Source organism: Hyperoodon ampullatus, assembly GCF_949752795.1.
Source record: "Hyperoodon ampullatus genome assembly, chromosome: X".
NCBI classification, from domain to species: domain Eukaryota; kingdom Metazoa; phylum Chordata; class Mammalia; order Artiodactyla; family Ziphiidae; genus Hyperoodon; species Hyperoodon ampullatus.
This window is the reverse complement of record NC_136913.1, coordinates 38,014,563-38,035,621: the sequence shown is the minus strand read 5'-3', so window position 1 is coordinate 38,035,621 and position 21,059 is coordinate 38,014,563. Positions and strand designations below refer to the sequence as shown.

At 36.1% G+C, this 21,059-nt stretch overlaps 1 protein-coding gene and 1 pseudogene across 5 annotated transcripts in view; one reads left to right on the top strand and one right to left on the bottom strand.

Annotated features, from left to right (window-relative positions):
* USP9X (ubiquitin specific peptidase 9 X-linked) overlaps positions 1-21,059 on the bottom strand; it is a gene marked incomplete at its 5' end in the record, with an annotated part of 93,711 nt that overhangs the window by 14,562 nt on the left and 58,090 nt on the right. For all 4 annotated transcript variants that reach the window (XM_079727685.1, XM_079727687.1, XM_079727684.1 and 1 more), the window contains 8 exons: positions 533-674; positions 3,340-3,513; positions 7,049-7,239; positions 9,804-10,024; positions 12,295-12,517; positions 13,268-13,414; positions 13,993-14,139; positions 14,369-14,477. In XM_079727685.1, coding sequence (XP_079583811.1) covers positions 533-674; positions 3,340-3,513; positions 7,049-7,239; positions 9,804-10,024; positions 12,295-12,517; positions 13,268-13,414; positions 13,993-14,139; positions 14,369-14,477 — 1,354 coding nt within the window. The remainder of the gene's footprint in view (positions 1-532; positions 675-3,339; positions 3,514-7,048; positions 7,240-9,803; positions 10,025-12,294; positions 12,518-13,267; positions 13,415-13,992; positions 14,140-14,368; positions 14,478-21,059) is intronic.
* On the top strand, positions 11,031-11,449 carry LOC307069049 (large ribosomal subunit protein eL33-like; annotated as a pseudogene). Its single transcript has one exon. The product of its transcript is annotated as a large ribosomal subunit protein eL33-like (transcript).

Sequence of the window (21,059 nt, the reverse complement as noted above, 5' to 3'; positions counted from 1 at the left end):
CCAATCAAGTAAGTCTAAAAATCTGATCCAAGTGGTTTAAAAAACACAGGTGGTAGAAGAAATCTTTTGTGGCTAAATAAAGTAATTAACGGTTTGGCTTCAGCAAACTTCTTGGTCTTGGGTAGCAACTCTGGACATGAGAGGAGAAATGTTTTCCTCTATGAGCTCTGTAGCTTTGAGGAGTTCAAGAGCAGGTTGGTTGAATATGGATGAAAAATGCCTGTGTAACTCAGACAAGAGACTGATATTAAGCTACTATGACCTCTAAAGTGATTCACTCTTACCTTTACCTGTTTTCCCTAGCCCTTCTGGCACTATTTTCTCTCAATTGTCTTTACCTGACAAACCTTTCTCTCAATCATCTTTACCTGACAGACCTTTAAGTCAGTTATCTTAACTACTCTGTTACCACTATAACAAAGCAGAGTAGGGAATAAAGAGGGTGAATTTTGAGAACAAACAAAAACAACCATTCTTCCAAACCCATTAAATGTAATCATAATTATTTTAAACAAAACTGGGCAATTCATACCTTTTTATTGCATTTTTCACAATGATAAGCATTTGCACCTTCTAATAAATCTCCTTTGACATATTGTTCCAAAGAATCAAGAAGATTTTGGTGATTTCTAATGTCTACATTCAAAGTCGTAAAAGATTCTTCACACTCGTATCTAAAGATATTATTTAAGAAATGATCAAAGAGAATTTATTCCTTAGTTTTCTAAACATCTTATTTAGTTACAGACTCAATGAAAACTACTGTTGCAATTTTTATAACACAAAACCCATAAGTCATAAAATGTTACCAATAAATGACAGTTACCATTTATGGGTCACTTATCCTCTGCTGGGCATACATTAGGTTGTTTACACACTACACATAACAGGTGCTTTGTCTTCATGACAAATATTTCTCTATCACCATCTCCACGTCAGAAATGAGGGAAGTGGGGTTCAGAATGTGAATTTGGTCAAGATTACTAGGTGAAATGGTGTTTTCAAGCTAGCTCTGTCTGGTTTCACAGCTCAATCTCTTTATAGTCTACCATGCTGCTTCTGCCATCATCTGTTTAGATCTATTAATGAGCTGAATTTTTAAATGTTTCTCCTCTTCTGTAATGGAAACCTTACTAAAGCACAAGTTTGAACACACAAATGAATACGGGATAAGCAATGTGAATAGGAGCCACAATCCCACCTTGTGGCAATTTTCTACCAAAGGAATTTTCAGATTTCTGGTGAGACATATTCATGCATTTAGAACATGGGATGTGAGGAATTCATTCTCAACCATTAAATTCATTCACTCAACAAATACACTGAGTGCCTACCACGTTTAAAGCCCCGTGGGATAGTCAATGTTTAAGACAGTCCCCCATATTTAGGGCTTTTCAATTTTGTTAGGGGAAAAGGTGCACAAATAAAGGCATTTATAAGTGACATGAATGGAATATGAAGTATTAAGCAAACTGTTACTATAACTGGGGAACAGCCCAGAGAAGAGAAAAGGGAAATTAGATTTTATGATTCCAGTTAAAAACTAGGACATTTGAAGCTGAGAAGTCAGCAAAGTTTTTCTGTAAAAAGGCCAGATAGTAAATATTACAGGCTTTTTGGGGCCATGAGGTCCCTATGGCAGCTACTCAACTCTGCTGTTATAGTGAAAGCGGTCAGACTGTAAGTAAAGGAGTATGTTCCAATAAAACTTTACAAAAACAGATGCAGGGCTGGATTTGACCTATGGTCCATAGTTTGTTAACCCCTGCTCTTGATAAATAGATACCCTAAAACAGACTGTCTCAGGACCCTTTGTGTAACCTTCCAGCATATAACAAGACTAATTTAGTTGTGGAATAGGTATTTGAACTTTAGGGATTTTACTTAAGATCATGCTCTCTGGACATTTTCACTTGGCAAAGAAAATCAATAATTTCCAAATAATTTTGAAAACTATCTAAAACAAACCAAGAAAATCTGACCAAAACAGATGACCAGAAAATTTTATTTTTATCAGTAATTAAAAACAGGAGGTTAAAATGACAATTTTATTGTCCACCTAATGCACAAGGTCTTTCAAAAGGATCAAAAGTTGTCCAGTCTCAAGACGGGAATAAAGACACAGACCTACTAGAGAATGGACTTGAGGACACGGGGAGGGGGAAGGGTAAGCTGGGACGAAGCGAGAGAGTGGCATGGACATATATACACTACCAAACGTAAAACAGATAGCTAGTGGGAAGCAGCCGCATAGCACAGGGAGATCAGCTTGGTGCTTTGTGACCACCTGGGGGGGATATGCGGATATATGTATACATATAGCTGATTTACTTTGTTATACAGCAGAAACTAAGACACCACTGTAAAGCAATTATACTCCAATAAAGACATTAAGGAAAAAAAAAAGTTGCCTAGTCTATGCAAACAATTTTATGGCCTCATTCAGAATGAGCAGTTTAACATTTACATATAGTATTAGCACCCCCTCAATCATTTCCCTGTGTTCAAAAATAAAGCACATACACACACAACCTATGACTGCATATAATGCTGTTTAGACTTGCAGAAAATACTATCCTACTGTGATTGTCTGGTGAGAAGGGATTTCAAACCAACATTAATTGACAACATACAAGAGAAGTTCCAAAGTAAAACTTCCATACAATAGGCATAAACGTGTATCTATCACTAATGAACTTTAATAGTTATTTAACTATTTTCAATAAGAGCCCTTAATCAACTTCCCCTTTAAGAAAACCAAAAAACAAAAAACCCCCCCCAAAAACCAATTTGTTTAGTCAACTTTTGCTATAAAGATTTTGTGTGGGAAACATACCTTAAAGACAATGACAGTAATCAATGCTATTCTATTATCAAAAAGTCAGTATTTCATTTGTATAGGAAATAGTGCTCCATGCCTGTCTTCTAAACTTAACATACTTACAATATTATAACTATTTTAATTCTAAGATAAAGGGCAAATTCATAAGCAATACCTGTAGCTATGCAAAATGCCATTTTATTTTCTTAGGCATGATCATACATAAGAACGTGTAAGAGTATGAAATAGTAAGAGCTTAGGTGGAGTTAAAGGAACCAAATATTATTTGACAAAAACAAACAGACCCATAAAGTTCACTGAGACTTTTCTGTACTGTTAAACTTCATTGTAATAAAATGAGAAAACAAACAACCCCCCCACAGTAGTAAGGTATGTGCAATATGTAATTCATCCAGCCTCAGGTATTTAGTAATCGGTAGCGTACTTCACTTTTGCACATAACTAATAGTAAAAATAAACAGTACAACATACACTTTAAGTATGAAATTAGCACTTACCTATGTGGGCAGCCTTGGCAAATCTTCTGATCAGCAAAGGAACCTCCTAAAACTTTACTTAGCATAGCTGGGTGTCCTAAGGCTTTCAAAGCTTCATCTAAACTATCCACCAATGAATTAAAAAATTCTAAAGCATCATGTTGTTCACGAAGATTAACAGGCTCACCCCAAAGCCTAAGAAATGAATGGAGTAAAATATGTAATGTGCGACACTCCCAAAACAATATATACAATATATTTTTCAGGAAAAAAGCAATACAACCACAAATGACACCACAAAAACTGAGATTTTATTCCTCAACTACAGGAAGTAGAAAAAAACAAATGCCGTTTATGTATCGATTGCTGTGGGGAAGAAAGTGAGATTCATAGTAAAAGTGGTACTTCAGTGGGGAAGAAATACCATGAAACTACTGGTGTGGCTGGATGGACAGTATAGCTCCAGGAAGGATGGTTTCTGTAGGTAATATAGTATAAGCATGCATTTTGAATCCAACTGAAGATGCTGTTAAAATTGGGTGGCTGATCTCACTCTTACGTAGATAATTACTACTTCATTTCTTTAATTTTGCTTAAATTTGGGTTACAGATACAGTGCAAAGATAATATTTACTCTTAATTAAATTGACTTTTCCGATCGAAAAGAGAAAGGTTTGACTTTACAGTTCATCTCTTTTGAATAATCTGAGGATTTAAATTAGGCAAATCAATCCCGAGAAAAGAAAGTAACAATTATGTGAATGACAAAATGAGAAGTGATACTAATAAAACCTAGGCACTGCTGGAAACTATGACATCTAATTTTGTATTTATAGAGTAATATACATTGAGAATATAAGTGAATTCATTCAAGCAACAGATATGACAAATGTATTTTAAGTATGCAAGAGGAACTGTCTTTTAATAAACTCCTTTGTAACACTTTTACTATGTAGCAAATAATCTCAGCCTAATTATATTTCAGCTGTTAAATTTGCATATAGTGAGTTAGAAATCAAATATATCACTTGTTAAAAGATATTTTACAATGAAGAGATTTGTTAAGACACCAAGGGATCAAAGCTAACATCACCAATAATCAGATAAACTGATACCATGTGCCTCTGAATGCAATGCAATGAGAAGCATATAACATCACCTATGTAGTTTTCTTGCCAAAAAGTTTAACTTGAATCTAATCATGGGGAAATAATCACACAAATCAAGGAAGTACCATAAAGGTCATGACAAGTTAGGGAGATTATTTTAGAGAAGACTAAAGAGGTAACAACCAAATTCTTGTGATTCCTTCTAGGATACCAGTCTGGAATTGGAAAAAAAAAAGTTAGAATATTTTGGGGAAACTGAAATACATATTGATGAATATCAGGCGTTACTAAATATTAAATTTCATGCATGTGATAATTGTATTAAACACTACGTAGGAAAATGTCCTTATTCTTAGAGGATACATGTTGAAGCATGTAGGGGGGTTAAAGTGTCATATTTGCAACTATTAACTCGTTTAGAAAAAACAAACAAAAACCAAAACCCAAGTATACATATAAGTAAATATGGCAAAATATTAACAATTGGTAAATTTGGGTAAAGACTATATATCATAAAGGTGATTATTATACTACTTTACCTTTTCTGTTGGTTTGAAATTATTCAATATAAAAAATCGGGGGTGGGAAATGTGGTTAACGAACCCACATGTATCTAGAGTATATTATGTGTCTAAAGTGTGGATAATCCAAAAGTGCTAGTCTAGACAAACTGCGAGCTCCACTAGCATAGGGAGTAATTAATTGAGAAGTCCAAAATTCAAGTGCATTATAAGATAAGCAATAACTATAACTGAATGACAAATTTTAAGACAAAAGCTCAAAAAGCTTGAGAGTAATTTGGAAGAGGAAGAACAGAAATGCTAAAAGCCTTATGGCAGAGATGAGACAAGCTAGAGAAAGAATGAGAACAGGAATAGTCAGAGAGGAAGATGAGAGGTGTTGAGAGGTGATGGGACCAAAAGAGCAAAAGCAGAGCTGGGAAGCAGGGTGGTGCACGCAAGCAATAAGTATGGATTAAGTAGGGGGCCTAGTTAGAGGAATTTATACGGTGAGTCACAGGGAGGTCATTGTATTATAAAACAGTGGTTTCAAGAGAAATCTAAGTAGTATCCTTGTAGGTAAAAGGGGAGCTGCTCTGATTGAAGCAGGGAAGGTGGACGAGAGTGGCAGTGTCAGGTGACCCATTGCTTCCCCTGCTCTCAGCTGTCTGGGAGATACCTTGAAGGGATTCTAAGGAGTATTATTTAAGGGAATTCCCTGGTTGTCCAGTGGTTAGGACTCCGTGCTTTCAATGCAAAGGGCTCAGGTTCAATCCCTGGTTGGGGAACTAAGATCCCACAAGCCGTGCAGTGTGGTCAAAAAACAGAAAAAAAAAAAAAAAAGTATTATTATTTAAAAAACCCAATGCTATGAAAGATTATAGCATTCTCATACACAGTACAGATATGTGGTTGTACTACAGTATTTTAGCACAGTGCACGACATGATAGGCGATGATAAAAAAAAATGAAATAAATGAAGCCAGAGAAATAAGATCAAGCCATAATCGAAGATTTTAAAAAAAATTAACAACAACAACAAAACCCAATGTATTTATCGCACCTTTCCTATAAAATTGTACATTAGAATAGCCAAAGAGTTGCTATGGGGAAGTTTTCCTTTATAGATCTCCTCTAGCTAATAAATGAAAGAATGATAAAATTAGAATGTTGCCATTATGTAATCCTGATGAAATGCTGCATTTAGGCAATGATGATCAATGGCTATTATAAGACAGACAGACAGACATTATGTACTTCTCCTCACTGAGGTCATCGTTATCACCTACGAAGCAAGCCTTGTCTATCCACTCCAAAAAAGAAAAATCACACCTGAATTTGATCAAGCCTCTAGATCTCACTACCTATTTATATGACATACAGGGGACTGAGGAAAACAGAAACCACCACAGGGATCCCATCAATAAAATCCAGATGGGAAAATTTACAGAGCTAACTACCTGTTTTTTTTTTTCTCCCAAACAAATAACTACAAGGGTGAAAAAAGATTAGAAGAGACTAAAGAGTCAAGTCAACATCTGCAGCATATGGACTTCACTTGGATCATGATTTCAAAAAATTTATAGTAAAAAACAGTTATGAGGTAATTGGGTAAAATCAGACATTGACAAGGATATTAAGGAATTTTTATAAGACATGATAATAGTATCATGGTCATGTTAAAAAAAAGACGTTAGAGATACACACTGACACACTTATGGATGAAATTATGTATTTGCTTCAAAACAATCTAAAAAGTAGATGGCAGTGTAGATTAAATAAGATTGGCCATGAGTTGACAATTGTTGAAGTTGAGTGATGAATACATAAGGGTTCATACTCTTCTCCCTACTTATGTAAATAGTAGAAGCTTTCAAAATAAAAAATTATTAACATCTTAAGAGACTAAAGAATGCTGCCTCTTACTATGACACTTTCTACCTCCTTTGGGGACAATGAGAAAACAAACCTAACTAGGAAGTAAAGTTTGATTATTACTACTGCTTAAATATTAAACATAAAAGTGCCTTCCAGTATAGGTTTTAGAAGTTTAATGTTAGTGTCATGAGACAGTCATAAAGGTTTAAGCAGTATCCCAATTACTATTCATCCATATTTTACCTGAACTGTTTCCAAAATCCTCTGGGCACATAGTACTGTAGTCGAGAAGCAGCTAAATGACCAAAGATGACCTGAAGGTATCTTAGAACACCAATATTGTACTCTTTCCTATCTTCTGTTTTACTTAATGCTGGTTTCTCTTCAAATTGTTGAGGGTATCCAAATACATCATCTCTGGGATCAACATTGCTCTAGAAACCAAAAGTTATCATTAATGAGCTAACCTAACTTCAAAGTAGAGTAAAAATATGTTGAGACAAATGCTAAACGATTAGTGAACAAATCACCTGTACTTCTATTTATTTCCAAAGCACTTAACTTTCAATTTATAAATTTTAGTTTACAATATCAGTGTTTATATCCCCACCCCTTTCACTAAGAGTTGTCATAAAGGAATAACCCTCACTAAGTATCGTAGAGGTAGGTAAATATAGCAAAATACAGTAAAGTGATTAACTTAGACTGAACTGGACACAAATGCAGGCTTTGCTACTTATAAGCTAAGTAACTGAGCAATTAAGTGCCTCATGTGTAAATGGGTTAACACATTCTTCATGTAGCTGTTGTGAGGATTATATGAGACAATGTATATAGAGTGCTCGGACTTGTAAACATTCAATACAATATACGTATTAAGATTAGTAGTACTCTTCAACAAATGGTGCTGGAAAAACTAGATATCCATATGCAAAGGAATAAGGTTGGACTTTTCCCTAACACTATACACAAAAATTTACTCAATACAGATCAAAGATTTGAATGTAAGAGCTAAAACTATGAAACTCCTAAAACATAGAGCAAAAACTTCATGACATTGGATTTGACAATGATTTATCGGGTATGACACCAAATGCACAGGCAACGGAAGAATAGAGACATACTGGACTTCATGAAAATGAAAAAGTTCTGTGCAAAGAAATTGGAACCCTTGCACACTGTTGGTGGGAAATGTAAAATGGTGCAGCCACTGTAGAAAACAGTTCCTAAAAAAATTAAAAATAAAACTATCAAATGATCCAGCAATTCCACTTCTGGGCAAAACACCCAAAAGAACTTCAAGAAAGGTCCTGAAGAGATATTTGTATACTCATGTTCAGAGCAGCATTATTCACAATTTTGAATTCCACCGAAAGGTGGAATCAGGGACTTCCCTGGCGGTCCGGTGGTTAAGATTCCGTGCTCCCAATGCAGGGGAAGCGGGTTCGATCCCTGGTCGGGAACTAAGATCCCGCAGGCCGCGCCGTGTGCACCACCCCCCACAAAAAGGTGGAAGCAACCCAAATGTCCACTGATGAATAAATGGATAAACAAAATGTGGTATATACATTCAAAGGAATGTTATTCAGCCTTTAAAAGAAAGGAAATTCTAACACATGCTATGAAATGGTCGTTACGTTAAGTCAAACAAGCCAGTCACAAAAAAACAAATATGGTATGATTCCACTTATATGAGGTACCTAGAATAGTCAAATTCATAGAGATGGAAAGAGAATGGTGGCTGCAGAACTCTGTGTGGGACGTGGATGTAGAAATAGACAATGTCCAGTCCCTGCCCACGAGAAACTTAGTCTAGGGAAGGAAAAAAGCACACAGGCAAAAAACCAAAACCAAAACACCCCACAGTGCAATGGGGTGCCGAAACAACACAGAGCAGAGGGTACCATGAGAGCAAAGTTGAGACACCTTATTTGAACTGTATCATACTTTGTCTGCTGGTACAATTAGCTATCTCTACTGTGCTTAACTCAACAACCTAGAGAAGTGATGAATCACAGAACTAGAATCTGAACTCCAATTTTCACCCAGAGCAGTGGTTCTTAACCAGGTATATGGTGTGAGCAATGCTTATGAAACTTCTTAAAAAAGTAAAAATGCTCAGACCCCAATCCCTGGATGATGCGGTTCAGCAGACCTAGGGAAGAGTTGGGGTCTAGTGTATGTTTCAGAAGCCCTCCCTGTAAGTGATAAACTACCTCAGAGCAAAATAGTTCGGTGACTGAAGAGAGGGAATGAGAAAAGAACCATTTAAGATATTTACTACAATCAGAGCATGCTCTGGCTTCTCTCTTCAGCTCTCACCAACACAACACCATGAGTGGGAAAAGGTCAAATAAAAACAAAGAAATACAGGGTGGACACAAACATGACCACAGCTTAAGTCTGGCCATAGTCTCTTCTTTAAAGAACCATGCCATAGTTATGTCAACTCTGATCCACCACTACAACCTAATTTTTTCACAGCTTTATTCTGCATTGGATACTTGGTAGGAGCCTAAATTTTGTTACAAGTAGAAGTTTGTTTCCTAAGCAAAAATAGTTATGATCTGGAAGAAATGCAAAAGTAATCTAAAAGTAAGCACAGACAATGAAACTGGCATAGCACGTATCTTGGCATAAATAAATGGAGATACATAATTAAAATATCAAACAGAAAAGTAAAAATATAATTTAGACTATTACTAAAAATGAAGATTCTTATCATTATACAAACTCTAAATTATACCAAACCCCCAAAAGTGAGTACATTAACTGTTGCTTTAAAACATATAAACTATCATAAAAACTAACTGTAGTTGCAAGTCTAGTAGGTAGTGAGCACTATGTCGAGGTAGCAGTCTGTGCCGGGAGATTCTAGCTTTATTTTCAAATATTTGCCAACAGGTCCAGTGAAAGTCTAACGCTTTCTAAGAGAGAACAACAGTATCTTGTATCAGAACTTCAAACACAGAAAACAAAAATGCTAAATAAAATTTACCTCGTTGTCCTGCTTCTCATCCCCAGACATATCATCATCTACATCACTACCTGTGCCTTCAATTGCAAGAATACCATTCCTAATGGACGGAATCATGTAGAGTTGCTGAATCACAGAATTCATGTAACAAGTAGCACCAGCGTTTTTCAGCCCCACAAATCCTTTTGGTGGGCGGGGTCCAACAGGTGGCAGATATTCCCACTCAGTAAGTGCTTCACAAGCTGAGAGAAGACAAGAGATCCTTGTAGTACAAATAAAAACATTTTGTCCTCTTTAGACTTTATTAAGCTGATAAATTAACATTACCAATTCCACTACTCCTATAGCCACCTGAAGTAGTGCTCTAGGCATGCATTTCACCCTCAACAAATCGAAGATACACAGCAACACATACCACTATATAGATTCTTACCCCACCATCTATGAACCCATGCTTTATCTGATGTTGCTTCTATGGCAGTCTCACAAGATGGTACAAGGCTAATTTCTACATGTTAACTTTATTATAACTTAGTCATTATGAACTTTAACTTCTACTTTTATATGTTTTTTCAAGTGCCTTCAAACTCCTTCTGGCATGAAATGTTATACAAATATATCAACATATGATAGCTTACTAAGTTTTAAATAATCCTAAGATATCACCTGGGTTCACATCCAGGTTCTGATGCTTAGCAACTCTTTCATCTTCAGGCAAGCCTCTGTTTCCTTCTTAATAAATGTAGTAATAAGAGTAACACGTGCTTTGCCTATAATCACCATGTTATTTTGAGGAGCTAACGAGATACTGGATTTGAGTTCTGTGAGAACTGTACATCACTGCCCATCTCCCTCTACCTAGTATAAACCTGGAAACAATGTAAATATCATCATCTATAAGACCAATTAAATTATATAGTATATTGAACTGAAAGGTAGAAAGGTATATAGCTAATAAATGGATTTAGATAAATATTTACGTGTTGATAGGAAACAATCACAGATATATTAAGGGGAAAACAAAGTGAAGAACACTGTGCACTCCACACCAATCTGTGGTTAAAAAACTAAAAAAACAAACAAACAAAGATTTTATATGTGGATTTTGCATACTCAGAGATTCTGGGAGGATAGACATGAACTGAAGGTAACGGTTACAGCTATCAAAGGGGACCAGGGGAATGGAATGGGCAGGAAAAATGTTTTAGAATACATCCTTCTCTGGTACTTGAAATTTTTACCACACAAATGTACTACTTAAAAACAAGCAGCCTTTCTCTTTCTGCCATCTTGGAGCCTGTGGAGGACTGCTGGGAACAGGACTTCTAAAACAGCAAATAGGTCTGGAAGGCTGTGGTCCAAGGCTCTATTTTTGCTGGCTATAAGCAGGATCCTGTGAAACCAGAGGGTTCCTCTTCTTAAAACTGAAGGTGTTTATGCCCAAGATGAAACTGAATTCTACTTGGGCAAGAGATGTGCTCATGTGTACAAAGCAAAGAACAACAGTGACTCCTGGTGGCAAACTGAACAAAACCAGAAGAATCTGGGGAAAGGTAACTTGTGCTCATGGAAACAGTGGCTTGGTTCGTGTCAAATACCAAAGCAACCTTCCTGCTAAGGCCATTGGCCACAGAATCTGTGTGCTGCTGTATCCCTTGAGGGTTTAAACTTATTGAAAACTAAATAAATAAAAGTGTGGATTTGTTTAAAAGCAAACAAACAAAAACCCTCACCCTACTATATACAAATTTGATAGAATAACTGTCTAACGTTTTAAGAACTTTAATCAGAATCTCCTAAAATGTTATTAAAAAGTCTTTATATTCCAAAATACAACATAGCAAAAAATAATTTGACATGTTCTTAAAAATTTACTATAATCAATTATATTCTTAAGCTTTGTAGATAAATGGTTTTCTCCTAAAACAGAACAGCCTCCATTGTGGTTTGCTTTCTTATTTCTGCTGTCTCAGTCATTTTATATTGCCCTCATCCCTTTTGAGCTTCAGTTCTATATCAGTAAGATCTACAGTCTACAGTCTATTTCATGGGCTTCATGTGAGCATTAACTGAGGACCAAGGGCACTAAAATGTTATCTTCTCACATTCTTATCTTTAAAACCAGATTTTCTTAGAACTCATATGAAAATAACATTAAAGAGCTTCTAAAGTGAGGGCCTGAAAGGTTTTCCAACGCATGTAATTTGAATTTTTAAGTTTGAACTCTGAAATTTATTTTGACTGTTTATTATTCTGGAGTTTGGATTTTATTCCAGATTTGACTGAAATGAAATTTACTTTGTTGCTCAATACTTGTACCACTTACAGGAAGACATTTAACAAACATCTGAAAACTTTTCTACATTAAGACTCATTGCTTGTAATGGTCTTAAATGTTATACTAGTTGCTGAAAGAAAGGAAAACATGAGTTGAAGATGTTTACTAAAAGGAAAACAGAATTTGAACACATTAGAGAACTGTCATCAGAACTTTGTATTTTAAAATACTTACTAGTTATTGCTGTGCCAATGTAGTACATTTCAGTCAAAGAATCTACTATCTGTTTGAGGTTCCTCACACAGCCAACAGCTAATGCTACAAGTAACTCAAAGCCTGCATTAATGGTAGCTGGTGAACTACAGACTGGAATAGCCTGTTCGGCTGGCAGTTCTCCATTTCTCATATACTGTAGGTAAACATTGGATGCAGGGAAGATGAAATCATCAATTAATTCCTACAAAGTTGAAAAACGGATTATGTATTAGCAATGATACATATTTATATAAAAATACATGTGAGGTTATATATGCGTATGGGTGTGTATTTTTTTTAAAGAAAGAAATGTCTCTTGGAAGGAAATAATGTTAAATTAATTGTCAGAATTCAAGATTTCATTACATTTCAGAAAACTTACTTGGATTTTCTAATAAAAAGATCCCACTTCAGAACACTATTTACTACAATTAACAAACAAACCCAATTTCTCAGGTTAAAAACTCATCAAGGATGACTTGACTGTAGCACTTAACAAAAATTCACATTAAGTAAATTTACTCTTTTAATCACATGTATACCAAAGCTCATTTTGAATAAAAATTAAATGTCCTAAAATGATACTATTTGTTTCCTTGAGTTACCACGTATGTGAAAAAACTCATCAAAGAAACATGGTAAACATGCACAGTCTTACATAATAGAGGTCTGTCTCATTCTGAATAGTCTGATAAAAAGTTCAGATTTTCTAAACAGAAAAATTAAATAGTGCTTACTTACTTCACACAGTACTGAAATTTTATTCATGTACAAAATTTAGAAACGATATTTTAAAAGTTACTGTAGCCTCTATATTCTTTAAAAGTGGAAAAGAGAAATGATAAAGAAAATACACCAAAGACATGATACCATAAATTAACCAGACAGATTTGCTTATAAACATGTAGAACGTTAATGATACACAGCTTAGGACCAAGCCAACAGAACTTACCTTAATGAGATTAGCACCTCCTTTTTCACAACCAATATGGTATTTTTTCTCAGGGGTTTGAAAGGCCAGTAATTCTTTTGTTACCCCAAGGTGGCCTTCCAAGATTGTCTCTTCAACACCTGTTTCACCTGTTCTTTTAACATCATCCTGCCAAAGAAAAATATCAAATGCCTAACTTACGAAAGGGCGGTGAGATGTCAGAACAAGAGTGAGCTAGACAGAGGCAATTCCTTCAAACCTTTCCATTCTAAGCGATTTTTTCTCTTCAGAACTTTCTAGAAGTAGGCTTTACAAACTAGTAGAAGAAATGCTAATCTGAAGGCTAAAAGATACCAATCTCTTCGGAAATAAATTCTCATACAACTCTAAGTAAAAAGTATCAGGTGTTAAGATCAAAAGTTAAATTAAGTGCTAGTCTATCAGACTCATTTTTTGATGAAAACAATTCAAGAATACTTAAAGGATGAAAATTTGCAAAATAGGCCCATTTTAAAATGGAAGAAGCTGAATATCAGTGTTTCAAGTCTTAAAGCAAGGCATTTGACAAAACTACTTACGCATTCATTCTGTGAATCATGAGTTAGTAATATCCACCAACACAGAGTATATTCTTTGGTCCTTTTTATTACTCTTTGTTTTTCATTTAACCAAAATGCTCAAAACTATAAACTATTAATAAAATATCGTATTTATTGATGATAAACACAGTATTAAATGCAACTTACCCTAATTCTTTTAAGCCAATCAATTTCATTATTGAGAAGAACTTCAGCATTGGGTATATTAATATTACTATTGTAAGCATAATTAAGAAGGTGCCTTAAAAGAGTAAAGTAGTCGCCTGAATGTTTAGCTCTCTCTCTGGCTGTGCTCTGAAACAATAAAGTAGAATAATATGAATTTACATATCCATGCTCAGAATCCACTTTTTAAAATCCAGAATTAACTAGAGTAAATGACTAACATAGGATGGGAAATTACTAATATTTAAAAAATAAATATAGACTGCTCTAACTTTAATACAAGCTAAAACCATAAATTCTTGACTGTTCCATGTACAAGAATGAATCACAATGATAAGTATATTAAAAAATGTCTCACCCCCAAAACGGTGAAGAGCAGAGTAATGAAGAAAAGTAAAGGCCTGTGTCCCATGCAACATCTGGTGCACATTAAAAAGAACTGCTCCTGTGCCACCTGGCGAACAGTTCTGAAAAAAAAAAAAAAGTTTCACATTTAATATATTATCTTCATGAAGAAAAAGAAAAAAAAAAGATTCCAACACTGTCTCTCGGGGTGGGGGTGGGGTGTTAAGGGGTAGGTAAATTGAAAGTAAAAATACAAGAATACATAACACCCCTTTAAGCAGCAACGTTTAACAGATGAACTTAGGCTGTGTGTCAAGAACTAAAACCTCAAATTGTCACTGAAGAGTTCAAGGGATACCTTCTAACACCCCTTTCTTGGAACAGGCTGGAAATGTTCCTCTAGGTATAAGAGTTATACAGTAAGCCTTAAGCATCTTTTGGGCATTCCATAGAATTATTCCATTGTGCTCTGGAGCGAACAACTCTGTACAAATTCTGTTGCAACTACACAATAAGGATGCTGCTGCAGATGTCCCTGATATTATACTAGTGATTCCCAAAGCATGTTACCCAGATCAGCAGCATCAGCAGCATCTGAGAACTTGTTAAAAATGCAATTTCTCAGGCCCCAGCAACCTGTGTTTTAATAAAACCTTCAGGTGATTCTAACGTGTGCTAAAGATTGAGAACAACCGTATTATACAACATTCTATGATTACCCATGCGAAAAACTTGTCTCTGGTCACAGTACTGGGAATTTTACCTGAGCATCATGGGTCTCTTAAAAAATATGTATACTATACAGATCTCACTAGAATAAATGCTCCAAGAGGGCAAAGACATCATCTATTTAGTTTACTACTGTGCCTCCAGAATGAAAAATGATGTCTGGCATATAACAGGTGCTAAGAACCAGTTACCAGATGTATAAATACTGTTTGTTTACAAGATGGAGGTCTGTCTCCATTAGAAAGTAAGCTCTTTCAGGGCAGGGCTTTGCTTTGTTGAAGCATGAGTTCCTGGCACCTAGAACAACATCTGACATACGGAAGATGCTCAAAAAGTATCTGCTAACGAAGCATTTGTCTATCGTACAGACATTACAAACTACATTTGGTGAATAACTATGTTTCTGCCAATGTGCTAGCTGATAGACAGCTTAGAAATTTTTAGTTCAATGTAAGAACTTGACAGTATACATTCTGTGTACTAACCTCCCTCCTGGATATTTTTTAGGTTTCTGAAACCTGTACATGGTCCTATAAACCATAGGGACCTTTAGAAGCTTTGTGGGTTAGGTTTGGTGGAATTCAAATAAACTGACATCAGGAGTACTTGGTTTTGTTGGGGAGAAGGTCCATAACTTTTACCAGATTTTCAGAGGTATACGTCATTCATACTGCCCTAGTTTATTTTTAAAAAGTTAGGTATGCGGCCCAAATAGAGTGAGGGTCTATAAAGAGGTGATGCTTGTCAGTTCCTGATGAACCCTCCCCTCACACATGCAGACTTCGGTAATGCTTCAAAAGAAACACATCTACTAAAAAATCCTGTTGCCTGTATCTTCACAACATACTAAAAATTTGATCATTTCTCACCACTTCTACTATTGCCATACTTCCAGACTCTCTCATCTTTTATTTGGATTAATGAAATAGTCTAAGTGCCTTTCCTGCAAAGCAACCAGAATAAACTTAAAATGTTAACTCAGAGCATATCATTCTTCTGCTCAAAACCCTCCAATGGGGGACTTCCCCGGTGGTCCAGTAGTTAAGACTCCATGCTCCCAATGCAGGGGACACAGGTTTGATCCCTGGTCAAGGAACTAAGATCCCGCATGCTGCGGCAAAAAAAACAAACCAAAAAAACCCCCAAAAAAACAAACAAAAAAAAAACCCCAATGGATTCCCATCTCACTTAGGGTAAAAGTTAATGTCTTTACAATGATCTATAAAATCCTTACAGGCTGCTTATTGCCTCTCTGGCCTCACCTCCTACAACTCCCCCACCTCTGCTGTTCCAGCCACACTCGGCTCCATGTTGTTCTTTACATGTCAGGCATGTTCCTGCCTTGGGACATTTGCATCTGTTGTTTCTTCTGCTCACACTTCCCCCAGGGCGGGGTGTGTGTGTGTGTGTGTGTGTGTGTGTGTGTGTGTGTGTGTGTGTGTGTGTGTGTGTGTGTGTGTGTGTGTGTGTGTGTGTGTGTGTGTGTGTGTGTGTGTGTGTGTGTGTGTGTGTGTGTAAAGCTGGAATTTGGGATTAACAGACTACTACATATAAAATAGATGAACAACTAGGACCTACTATGTAATACAGGAAATACAGTATTTTGTAATAATCTATGATTGAAAAGAATCTGAAAAAAAAAATATATGTATAACTGAATCACTGTGCTGTACACCTGAAACACTGTAAAGCAGCTATATATACTTCAATTAAAAAATAAAAATTAAAAAATATATACATTTGGTCATTCAGATGACCAAAATGTATATTTCTCATATAAAAATAAAATAAAAATTTAAAATGAAATATGATGGAGGTGTTAGCTAACCTTAGGCTATGGTGGTAATCATACTGTAAGATATGACTATCAAATCAACACTTTGTACACCTTAAAGTTACAGTTATATGCTGATTATATCTCAATAAAGCTGAACAAAATAAAAAAATACAATTTAAAATGAAAAACAAAACACAAAACACTCCCACCCAAAAACCCAACACACTTCCCCCATTAACTGCATGGATCACTACCTCACTCTTTCAGAGCTCTGTTTAAAAGGTCACCCTTCTCTGGGAAGTCTTCTCTGACTATCCTACATGAAACTGAACTCCAATGACCCTGCCTCCCCACTCATCCCCATTCCTGATTTATTTCTCTCGATAGCATTTATTAATATAACATACTATATATTTTCCCATATGTCTTCCCTTCCCACTCCCTATCCCCTTTAGTACAGACTCCAAGAAGGCTGACATTTTGTCTGTTTTGTTTACTGCTATATTCCCAGTAGCTAGAACACTGCCTGGTGCATAATGGGTACTTGATAAATTATTCATCAGTGAGACTGCCTACAATATTAAAATCTAACACTATTTGGATCTCAGCATCAAAGGCCTTCTGTAAACTGACGCCTACTAATCTCCTTTTCTGCATTATCCCTTTCTCTTCTACCAGAATACTCAGCTGTGCCTTGAAAGCACTATGCCAGGAGTGGCAAACTCAAATGCCTCCATGGATCATCAAGGTAACATAAAGGAGTTAAACAGGCAGAGTATAAAGCAACAGGTGCTGGAGGAGGCTTAAAAAAAAAACACAAATCCACTTAAAGGAATTCAAATCCAATTACGAGCAATTACAACAAAATATCAGTGTCGTTATGTGGAAGCAGACCTCTTCTAATAGGAACAGAGGTCTGGGAGACCTCTAGGGATAAGGAAAACTTACTGGAAAATGTGGCCCTGAAGTTGAAATTTTCGACTGCGTAGAAGCAAGAGCCAAATTGTGGAGTGCTTATAAACCAAATTTAAATGTTTACACTTAATTCAAAGACAATGGGAAGACATGGAAAGATTTTAAGCAGGAAAACAACACGATCATATTTTGCAAGATATACTCTGCAAGTATCGAAGCCCGGTACTCTGATATTTATAGGATGATTTAAAACTGCAGGGCAGGGCTTCCCTGGTGGTGCAGTGGTTAAGAATCCGCCTACCAATGCAGGGGACATGGGTTCGAGCTCTGGTCCGGGAAGACCCCGGGTTCGAGCCCTGGTCCGGGAAGACCCCACAGGCCGTGGAGCAACTAAGCCCATGCGCCCCAACTACTGAGCCTGCGCTCTAGAGCCCACAAGCCAGGACTACTGAAGCCCGTGTGTCTAGAGCCCGGGTTCCACAACAAGAGAAGCCACCGCAATGAGAAGCCTGCTCACACAATGAATGAAAGCAGCCAAAAATAAATAAAAATAAATAAATACATACATACATAACTAAAACTGCAGGGCAGGGTGAGAGTCAGTACTAGGGAAGAAAGTCAGATACCTAAAGTTCAAAAAAGATCTTAACCTTAGAAGACCCCCCTTGTTGTCAAAGACAAGATAACAGAGGCATGAGAAGAAGTGCTGTGTACGGTACTTTTTACTTCACTGTGCACAAGTTTCAGGGAGAAGAGGAGTCAAACGGTTCTAATTTCCTATAATGGGGATTTTCGTAAAAGTAGAGAGCAGAAAACTTATTAAACGAAGTTCCTTGATACTTAGTAGCAAAGAAAGTGACATAAGTAACTAATTTAGTTTAAAATTTAAAAAAATCAGCATAGATTAAGAAATTTGTACCTCCAGGTCTGACTTCATCAAAACTCATGGCTAATCATCTTTCCTCTCCTCCAGACTTATTCAACCTATCTATCTTTCTTAACATACAGAGTTGTCTAACGATGATAAAGTTTTCTCAAAGAGATAGCAAGCTCAAGCTTATTTGCGGGGGCGGGGGGGATCCCATCAAAGAACTTTCTGAATAGGCTGAACTAGATGTCTTCAAGGAACTTCTAAAATAATAGAGATTCCCACTTGAGACCACTAAATTACTTTACAGCATCCCCTGGAGTGAGTTGAACCTACTACTCCATCACACCACGTACACTTAAACAAACAAACAAACAAAAAACAAAAAAACTTTACCACTAGGCTTCATGTCAGCAAAGTGCTTATTTTGACTTTATACTAACTTTTCATCAGTGATTTCTGTAATTGTTGAATGGAACGTGAAAGAATAAAGTGAACATTTCCTGTGTCTTTTTACAAAATGTATACGAGATAGATTAATTACATATAACAGTGATACTGATTAGAGCTCAAGTTTAAAAAGTTACCTTATGAAGGTCAAAATTAGATTGACATAAGAGGATGGAAAACCTAAATTTTGTACAAATTTGATTGACTTGCACAAAAAGAAGCCCAAAACAAAATTAATGTCACTGAATAAATGCTCTTAAAATGAAAACCTAGAATTTCACAATTTGTATGGAAACACCAAAGACCCCGAATAGCCACAGCAATCTTGAGAACGAAAAATGGAGCTGGAGGAATCAGGCTCCCTGACTTCAGACTATACTACAAAGCTACAGTAATCAAGACAGTATGGTACTGGCACAAAAACAGAAATATGGATCAATGGAACAGGATAGAAAGCCCAGAGATAAACCCACCAACATATGGCCACCTTATCTTTGATAAAGGAGGCAGGAATGTACAGTGGAGAAAGGACAGCCTCTTCAATAAGTGGTGCTGGGAAAACTGGACCACTCCATGTAAAAGAATGAAATTACAACACTCCCTAACACCATACACAAAAATAAACTCAAAATGGATTAAAGATCTAAATGTAAGGCCAGACACTATCAAACTCTTAGAGGAAAACATAGGCAGAACACTCTATGACATAAATCACAGCAAGATCCTTTTTGATCCACCTCTTAGAGAAATGGAAATAAAAACAAAAATAAACAAATGGGACCTAATGAAACTTAAAAGCTTTTGCACAGCAAAGGAAACCACTTTAAAAGTGGCAATAAAAAATCCCACTACTGGGCATATACCCTGAGAAAACCATAATTCAAAAAGAGTCATGGACCAAAATGTTCATTGCAGCTCTATTTACAATAGCCCGGAGATGGTAACAACCTAAGTGTCCATCATCCGATGAATAGATAAAGAAGATGTGGTACATATATACAATGGAATATTAGTCAGCCATAAAAAGAAATGAAATTGAGCTATTTGTAGTGAGGTGGATGGACCTAGAGTCTGTCATACAGAGTGAAGTAAGTCAGAAAGAGAAAGACAAATACCGTATGCTAACAAATATATATGGAATTTAAGGAAAAAAATGTCATGAAGAACCTAGGCGCAAGACAGGAATAAAGACACAGACCTAGAGAATGGACTTGAGGATATGGGGAGGGGGACGGGTAAGCTGAGACAAAGTGAGAGAGTGGCATGGACATATATACACTACCAAATGTAAAATAGATAGCTACTGGGAAGCAGCTGCATAGCACAGGGAGATCAGGTGCTTTGTGACCACCTAGAGGGGTGGGATAGGGAGGGTGGGAGGGCGGGAGACGCAAGAGGGAAGAGATATGGAAACATATGTATATGTATAACTGATTCACTTTGTTATAAAGCAGAAACTAACACACCATTGTAAAGCAATTATACTCCAATAAATGTTTTAAAAAAATAAAAAAAGAAAAACTAGGACTTTATAATTGGTCTTAATTCTCAGGGTAAAATGCAAAAGTTCTTACCATAACCATGCCTTGTGAATTCCACATTGACTTAACAACTTCACTAAAAAAAAAAAACACTTGGCTCTAGGTATCTAAGAAAGGAAGCTAAATGTCCTATTTAATTTAAATCTTGTAAACCAGATTTTTTTTAATGGGCTAAAATACATACCTCTTAGGTGAAACTAAATTCTGGAACTACAGAAAAATTAATTTTACTTTGAGAATTAATGTTCACATTTTGTAGACAGTAAAACCAAACAAATTCAGGTCCAGGCAAAACACAGTTAAATAAAAATTTCCTAAACATTAGTGTGCTATAGAGACAATAAATATTTGATTCCTGGGATAAATTCTGCCAACATAAATTCATTCATTTCTGCTTAAAAAAATAAGATCAAATTTCTTACAA